The sequence below is a fragment of the Triturus cristatus genome, chromosome 9, assembly GCF_964204655.1.
Source record: "Triturus cristatus chromosome 9, aTriCri1.1, whole genome shotgun sequence".
Lineage (NCBI taxonomy): Eukaryota > Metazoa > Chordata > Amphibia > Caudata > Salamandridae > Triturus > Triturus cristatus.
Genome location: NC_140592.1, coordinates 1,211,954,066 through 1,211,963,166, shown reverse-complemented (window position 1 = coordinate 1,211,963,166; position 9,101 = coordinate 1,211,954,066). Strand labels below are relative to the sequence as shown.

At 46.4% G+C, this 9,101-nt stretch overlaps 1 protein-coding gene across 2 annotated transcripts in view; it reads left to right on the top strand.

Annotated features, from left to right (window-relative positions):
- The first annotated feature begins 1,431 nt into the window (after positions 1-1,431).
- The window catches only part of STARD9 (StAR related lipid transfer domain containing 9), a 460,180-nt gene continuing 452,510 nt past the window's right edge, over positions 1,432-9,101 (top strand). For both annotated transcript variants that reach the window (XM_085627236.1, XM_085627235.1), the window contains exon 1: positions 1,432-1,628. In XM_085627236.1, the coding sequence (XP_085483362.1) occupies positions 1,582-1,628 (47 nt within the window). In that variant the 5' untranslated portion in view covers positions 1,432-1,581. The remainder of the gene's footprint in view (positions 1,629-9,101) is intronic.

The following is a 9,101-nucleotide window of genomic DNA, read 5'->3' as shown; positions in this document are numbered from 1 at the left end:
GAGTTGGAGATGCACACAGATGAGATTGTCTGATGGAGACACGCAGGGAAGAGAGTGAGTGATAGAAAATGAGTGATGAGGGAGACAAAGAGGACATTATATGATTGAGACGCAGGGGGAGAGGGAGTGATGAATAGAGACAACAAAAATATTATATGATTGAGATGCACACAGAGGAGAGTGAGTGATAGAGAATGAGTGATGGAGAGAGACAGGATATTGTGTGATGGAGACACAAACAGACTAGAGTGAGTGATGGGGAGAAGTGATGGAAATACACACAGATGAGATTATCTGATGGAGACACGCAGGGAGGAGAGTGAGTGATAGAGCAACAGAGTGAAGGAGGGAGAGAGACAGGTTATTGTGTGATGGAGACAAACAGAAGAGATTGAGTGATAGAGAGAAAGTGATGGAGAGAGACTTGAAGGGCATAATCTGTCACCTGAACCCACAGACCACAACCCTTGAAGAAGCACCGACAGCCTTGGAAGCAGACCTGCGGACAGTGGATTAGGGAGACCTTTTGCCTAACCCCCACACCCCCAAGACATGTACCCTGTGGAAGTCCTACATGAAGAGGTCAACCAGAGGGGCCCCTTCCACATATCCTGCAGGGGGGCCCCCTCAAGTTTCGTTACGCCACTGGGGGGCTTAACACCTTAAGACGAATGTAGAGGTGGTTGAGTGAGCGCATATGAAACTTCTGACACCCCTCTCATTTAGGTGACATTCCATGTTGCCATTCTGACAGTCCTGCAGCTGTCAGTTGAAGACCTGCTGTTGGAGTTGATTCTTTGATTTCTCGCATTGAAGACGCAGCCTTTCTCTAGTAGATCTTGTTATTTGGAGCAGCCCAGACGCAGTCTAAGTAACTCTACTCTAGACAGTCACACGGGTGCTAGCCTCTTTGAAAAGGTTTTGAATGCGTGTGTACCGGCTGCTGTGTAATTCCAGTCTGGTGCTGCACCAGTTCCAAATGTTGAGGGCCACCAGAGCTGTCACATTTCTTCCTTGGTCTCAGTCCATGCCCAGATCTAAAGAATAAACGATTTACGATGGATTATATCCACTGGCTTTATCTTTTTAATGTAAGAGTACTCAACTGTACTAATATAGTCGAATTCTGGCTTTGTTGGCGTTTAACATATTGTCTGTGTGTTTAAATATGTATTTCCCATCCAAGATGGCGTCCCTTTGTTCTTATACGACAGATTATCAGCAGTCTAGAGCTGTTGGCGACTGTCAAATGGATTTTCTAGCGCGTCACGCATAAGGCTGCTTGACATATAACTCCAAAGTTTACGTTGTTATACACTCAGGCCACGCCTCCATACTGGCCACCCCCTTGAAAACACGCCTACTTAGTGATTGACAGTTGTGTGGGCGCGGCCTTCCCGCCCCCTGGGCTGGACGTCCCGCTCGCGCTCCGGAGTTAGGCTCGAGCGAGGCGCTTTAGTGCAGGGTTCGGCTCGCGCGCCACTGCTGCAGCTCCAGCCGCCCGCGCGCGTCCCGCCTGCTGCCGTGCTGGAGCCCGGGGGAATAACATGAGCCGCTGCGCCGGCGGCTGCCCGCACCGACATGGCAAACGTCAAGGTGGCCGTCAGGGTCCGGCCCCTCAGCAAGAGGTGAGGATGGAGAGGCAGGAGCCGAGGGGGACTGGGACACTTCTGGGGCAGGCGGATTGGGACACTTCTGGGGCAGCGGAGTGTTATTGACCATAGCGGCTCGTGCACTGAGGGAGAGTGACACAGGAACGCATGATGGTGCACTGGCAATATTCATGATCTGTGAGTCAGTGACGGATGAGCGTCCTGCTGTTGCCCTGACGCTGACTTGCTGGCAAATGATATCTAATTGTGCACTGGCACGAGTTTGTGAACTGACACTGATTTCAGTGAAGTGTGCGCTGGCACTGATTTCTTGTAACACGGGCATCTGATTGCAGTGGCACTGACATAATGATTCAAACATGTATTTGATTGTTCACTGATGAGTGTGTGGGTGACACAAGGAATTCTTATTGTACACTGACATTTTATGACTCGAGAGCGTTTAATTGCGCACTGACACCGACTCGTGACTCGACGTCTGATTGTGTACTGATCTCCTCTACAATATCATGGCACGTGCTTTCTGGGAAAACACTGTCACTTTCTCATAGTATGATTTGTGAGCTCAGCCTGTGCATGTACATAGTGCTCTACCACTAGCGTACCGGCACTTTTTCACAGGACATCTAATTGTGCGCTGACACTTCCTGGCGGAAGGATAGCTCAGTGCACGAGGGAAAAGTAGTGGTTTCTTGTATGGTTGTCTACTGAGAGCGGAACGATGGTGAACAGGCAGGATATACAGTTGCACTTATGCACAGGCACATTTATGAGCCTACCGGCCTCTGAATGGACGTGGTCACATGGATGGATTTCTGCTCTGACACTGTGTTTATTTGTGAAGAGTTTTGTAAGGCGCTGCGAGTGCCCATTGTACTTCGGAGCGCTAATTGCTGAACATGACACACGCGCATCTCATTTACTACTGGCACATGCAGCATTGCACAGAAGAATGTAATTTTGCTGCATGGCGTGGAGGCTGTGTGTGCAAGCGCCTTAACTGCACGCGGTCGTTATTTTGCAGGGACACTGGGACTTAAGTGTGCGTGCACGGAAGCCGGTGGATTATCAACTGATTGTCGGCAAGTGCTTCCCGGTACAGGGACAACCAAACCTGATTGTGCACTGGTGCTTTATACATTGGCACTGTGACTGATGCTCGTGCACACAGACCTGCATGCCACCATCGAATGTGCACTTTTAGAGCTGATGACGCAATGTCCAGACAGCATCACTTTTACATAACTGTATATTTAATCGTTTGCTTTCTGGTGTGAAATGTAAGCATCACTTATCCATAGGACTGTCCCCTGTGTACTCAGTGTCCTGTACAGTAAGCATCTCTTATGCATAGAACTGTCGCCTATATACTTAATGCCCTGTACAGTATTTACGTTAGTTTACACGGCGCAGCAAGTGTTAGGCCAGGCGTGTTTTATTTTGCGTATTTGGCTAATTCACATCTGCGTGGTGCGTTGTCTGTGAGTGCATGTTCGACAGCATTGCTTTTTAATTTACTCGTAGATTAGTTCTTCGTGCACGTCACAACCAGATGTGTCTCTAGGTGTGTTTCTTTATGTGAGTATTAACAATGCGGTTCTGATACCCATTGTGAGGCCAAAAGTGCTTACGTAATAGCTACTATTATTAGCTAACACCCTTGTGTCAACTTGAACGACGAAAGGTGAGTCGGTCACCTTCTGAGATAGTTTTTGTTTAGTTTTACAACTGTCATAGGTGATGGACTTGGTGCTCCCTCAAAAGGCAACTATTGTGTGTTTTTCGGCACATTGTGACAGCCAAGCTTTTCCGCTCGCCTCAAAAAATGCCTCAAATTGAGCAAAAACTCCATACGTTTTAATAAATATAGCTACAATACTTAACACAAGGAAGGGCTGGCTCTTTTTCTTCATGCTCCCACATTTTGGCAGGTAAGGTAACCAAGATAGTGTGAGCCAAAGTTGTTTGTCCACGATCACACGGTATGTTACAGGGAGAAGCTAGGATTGTAAATCAGGCCGCGTGGTTCCAGAGAAGCCTCTAGATTGCATTACCAACCGGAAACCGCGGACAGCCCCTACTAGTGAAGGAACGTTGACCGGCCCAATGAAAAAAACAGATTTCATATAATAGCAACAAAAAAAAGAAAAAACACAGGCCCAGCGCTCTGAAGTTGGCCCACAGCCTGGACCGTTTTCGGGGCGAGTTTGGAGGTTTCTGTGCACAGATGTTCTGCTGGTGTCTGGATTGTGGGTGACATACCTCGGCGCAGGGCTGCAGGGGGCGGTGTGGGTGAAGGTCTGCATGGGTGTGTCTCCTTACTACTGCATGTTCACCAGATGTTGAACTTGAAGGGTCCGTTCGCTGCCGGACCAGGCTGGCGGGCCTTTGCTTCTAGACGCCTCTCTGGCTCGAACAAAGGGATGTCCTATTCCAGCTGTGGGGCCAGCGCTGGCCCAGGCCTGTCATCTGAAGAGGGGTCCCACTCCCACGGGACTGGACCCCTGAAGGCTCAGAGGACACAGGCAGCTGTTGTCCTCAGTCCCGACGCGCTGGGGGCGCCTCAAGACGGGCCGCGCAGCACTACACAAAGGAGACGTGTCTGTTTAAGTAACTGGTTATTTGCAGTTTCATCATATTTTTACGGCCGCGTTTGAAATGCTGGTCATGGTGGGAAACGTTCACGGAAAGGAGAAGGGAAGCGCAGCGGCTCTCACTGGCTAGGACTGGCTGACGCCGCGGAGTTCACCAGACGATGGCGCTCTGGGCAGTGATCTTTTCTGGATAAATGTGCACCAGCGAACAGCTTAGAACGGGTCTAGAGCAGAGCTCCTCAAAAGTGTCATCATCTTTCTTTCGTGGCCCAGTTTAACACTATTCAGTTGTGGCCGCTTCACTGCATTCAGATGTCCTTAGAAAAGTTTGGCAGCGCTTTGGCCGAGGGCAGCTGACTTCCAGGCGGGTGACACTGACGTCATCTGTCGACACCCCTTGCTCGTCCCTTCCATCAAATAACATACTGGACAGCTCTGTTTTGAAAAGTGTCTCGAGACGGACAGTGAACGTTCCAGATGTTGGGGCCCTCTGCAGTTATGCAGAGTTTTACCCCATAGGGCTTGTGCACGTTGGGCAGTGTTTTTAATGTGATCCGGAACCCAGCCAGGAGTTTCATCTGATCCGGGACTCCGCCGGAACCCAGCCAGGAGTTTCCAGGGGTGGCCTCACGTGGTCGTGGTTGTAGGAGCTCAGACACGTGCTAGGGTTCACCAGCCTCGTTTAAAAGGCAGAACCCTTCTGTTTTCAGGATGTGCTTGAAGCGGTGGTGAGTGTGCTGTGTGGCTGTAGGCATTTCGACCTCTTTACCTGATGCCCAGTGTGTAGGAGCACAACATTGTACAGAACGCAGAGTTGCATCCAGAAACCCTTGACCGGGCCTAGATTTGAGGAGCGAAGGGATGAGATTTCCTTCGAAAAGGGTTTGGCAGGATCTTGTGAGGGCGTGCACGTGCCTCAGTATTGGGTCATGTGACTCGAAGTGTGGTGGGGTCTGCTTCTCCCGTCCCCTTGTCTGACCTCTCAGATTTGCTTCCTTACGGGCAGGGGAGCTTTCCATCCCCCAGCGAGGGATTGTGATCCCAGCATCTGGTATTCGAAGCATGGCTCCCATGGGCGGTCTTCATTTGAATGTGGATTTGGCTTTTGTGACCCGATATAATGGATAAAGTACTGCTTGCCATACATTATTAGGATATTGCCAGTCACCAAGGAGTTCCATAAACATATAGAGGAATGAGGCCGAAGGCTGAGTTCCTTTATGAGGTTATGGAACTCCATGATGACTTCAGTATCCTTATCATGTACTCCAGGGGGTACTTTATCCAGTGCTTAATTTGAGCTGGTGGTTTCTAGGGCTCAGCACTGCCACTTAATCATCAACACTGGTGCTTTTCATGAGCACCAGTTAAGGAAACATTAATTTATGAGGCGATTACGTCTGGATGTTGTGCCGACAGCGAGACTCAAACCTGGTTCCCCAGCTCTAAAGTCAGCAACTCTGGCCATTTCGCCACATCCTCTTCCCACTTGCATGGTTAGTAGTTGGTTCTGTTTTAGGCAGGGCTAACAGAAGTAATGGGCTGGTGCAAGCTGCCTCCTGACGAGAGCCCCGGCACTTATCATTTTACAAATTAACCATTGACTTTGTCCCATATTATACACGGTCGTACCATCAGCTTTCCCACAAACCACTGAAAACCGTGGCGCGTAGCTCTATCATATGATGGAGCCGGCATGTTTGCAAACATGAATAATATAAAGAAAACCTCTAGTGCAAAATTAAACACATAAAAACACTGTTAGCTATTTGTTGGAAAAAGTTATTAGAAACCGTTTAATACAAGTCAGTATTTTTTTTTTATTAAAAAAGCTGCAGTAGCTCGGAATGTGTGGAAACATGCAGAAAGATTCCAGCTTTTCTCTATCTAAGGAGTGCAAAAATAAACATATTTTCTCCGCTTGTTATTGTAACTATTAAAAATAGAGCAGAAGAGAGAAAAGCAACGTTCCCTTTTCGTTGCTTTAAACAGCTGTTTTAATGATGCTCCGTGACCTGACCTGCTTTTCACCTGGGCTGTTGGCCCTGCTAGCAGGCATTGTGACTCAGAACTCAGCTGTAATAACTTATGATAGTCGAGTTCTGATGTCTTTTCTTTAAAATCGGCGACTTGGAGTGTCTTAGGTCGTCGATTATAAAGAAATTAGTGACTGGAATCCCATGTATTATATCTACATTTTCAGATTTAATAAGTGAGGTACAAAACGGATAATTAAGTTATCTGACTCCGGCAGGTGAAACCATTACAAACATTTGCCCACTCCAAGAGGTGCAAAGCAATGCTGTGAGCAACCCTGGTCTGTACCGATGACAGGCGCTAGCAACAGCCAGTCAGTGCCATGGATCTGTGCCGAACCACTAACCTTACGACCAACAGCGGGCAGCCCTTACCATGTGGACACCTGTGAAATTAGCTTGGTGATTGCGCATTGGTGAGCTATGTCGCTTATGGGGTAATATTACCTCCTCACACAACTGATTCACTAGTTTCATCACAGCGCGAAAATTAGATTGTGAATTTAAAAAGTAGTTGAAGTATCTTGGGATGGGCTGAGCCCAATAAAAGTGTCCGCTCAGGCCTTTAGTCCGTCATCCGAAAGTTCAGTGACGTGAAAAGTCATTGTCCCTCTGAATGCAGACACAAAATGCCTCCTAGTTGCAATTGGGAAAGATAATTCATCCCTTGATCTTTGCTTTTTAGGTCTCGCCTGACCCAGCGCATGCGCTGGACTGGCGAGACTTATTGAGAGGGCTCCAAAAAGTGCTACCAGGCCAGCCTAGAGCTATAGTGCATGTGCGCGGGCGCGCCCGCCGTGCTTTACCGCGATTTCCTTTCACTTTCGCGGCCGCATGGCCGCTTTGATGTTTGATCGCGATCACTTTCGCGGCCGCACGGCCACTTTGCATAGCCAATAGGTCTCGGTTTTGGGACCTTACAAGTATTTAGTTATGCAAATGTTGCATGGCTAAACACTTATTAGGTCCCAAAGGCGAGACCTATTGGCTATGCCAATGCTTGTTCACTCCTCTGGCTCCTGTGTACAATGAACCAGTTCATGGTGGAAACTCTCAAAAAGTAAAAAGAAGAATGCTTACAACTTGATCCATCTATCAAATGGTCAATATTCCAACAGGAAAATGAAAATGAAGAAACTAGAGGAATCATGTTTACAAGTTTATTCAGACTCAAAATAAGAATTTCAAAAGATAAAAAAGTATACCTGGAATGTTGTTTACAACTTGAATCAGGCACAAAAGGGTCTGAATTCTATAAACTGATATAAAAAGTAACAGAAAACAACGTATCTTGCTTATAACTTGAATAGGCCACTGAAAAGCTAAAATTTCAGAAGTAGAAATAAAAAGCAACTCAAATACATGGTGGGTGCGTATACATTAAATCGTCCACAGAATTTGTCAAAATTCAGGAAAATGACCCAAAAAATACATTTACTGTAAGAATCATGCTTGCAACTGTATCAGCGTCTTAATAGTAAAAATGTCAGAGAGAATAACAAAATTAGAAAATGTGATTTTTAGAACGGGAGTTCCAGAAAGGCAAATAAAAAGTTCTACAAATGTGGAACACAATCCCTACATTGGAATCTATCTTCGAAGGCTCATAGTTCCAGAAGTAAAAAAAAAAAAAAACCTCAGGGTGGATATTTACAACTATTATTGGCTTCTGAATAGTTAGTATTGTCTATTGTGAAATGAAAATAAATTATATCACAAGGAAAGATGATTAATAGTTGAATCAGCCCCTTGAATGTTCGAAATTCCAGAAAGGGAATTTAAGAATAAAAAAAAAACACGAAGAAGGATACTTACAACTTGAATTAATCTTGAATGGTCAGATTTCAAGAACCTGATACAAATGGGTCATTTGATTATTTTGATTATGTTGAAAGAACAAATCAAATGTACATTATTGCGTAACATTTTTTACACATTTCTTGCAAAACAAACTTGCAGTGTTGTGTTTGTCTACGATGTAGATGATGCTTGACATCACGTGGTCACAAGTACAGTGTTTTAGTGGCCCCTTGTGCACCAGCCACTTCCAGCATTGAGGTAGCCATTTTCCGAGTATGCCTTGCCCACAGTTTCCCAGGTATGTTCACTTTTCTGCACCATCCCGTACCCCAGGGACCAGGCATGATGGGTTTTATATCCTCTGCGATTCCATCATAGTCAAAGACCTTTGAGATGTCACTTTCTGTAAATGACATCAGGGTCAAAGGTCATGTGATGTGATCTATGAGATTATGAGTGGGCACGGAGCTGGTGTTACCAATCTTGCTCTCCCTATGATTTTGGTGGAATGACGCCACTGACTTGCCCTGAATCAAGTGACCCTTGACCTATAGAGGCAATTCTGGCATCCTGCCTGTGCCGCATGTCTTGCATTGAACTTTCCGGAGTTCACTGGTTCCAGACAGCATATTTGTGGTTATTCTTCATAAACTTTCTTTTCACTAATTTGTGCTTGGTTGATAAGGAGATTACATAATTTATTTATGAATCTTATACGGTACCTGCTATAAACCTAATCGTGTCTAGGCACATGCCAAGGTGCTTACATGGAGAGATGGAGTGTTTCTTAAGCGATGGTAGAATTCTTCGGTGTAGGGATTGCTGAATACCCAGTTTCGGTGTAACCACTGAAAGCAACTTCCTCCTCTCCTAGCAAGTCTTGACCTGCACGTAGGAGACGGTGGTGGGAACAGTGCAGGTTTAACACAGGCGGTATCATTTTGGTTGAAGAGGGTGGTAGACGGCCAGGTATTTTTAAGTGAGACTAGGGATTTTGGGCCAAATCCTTGTTCGGACAAGCAGCCAATTTAAGCCTCTTCCCGGTCGGAAAGATGGCA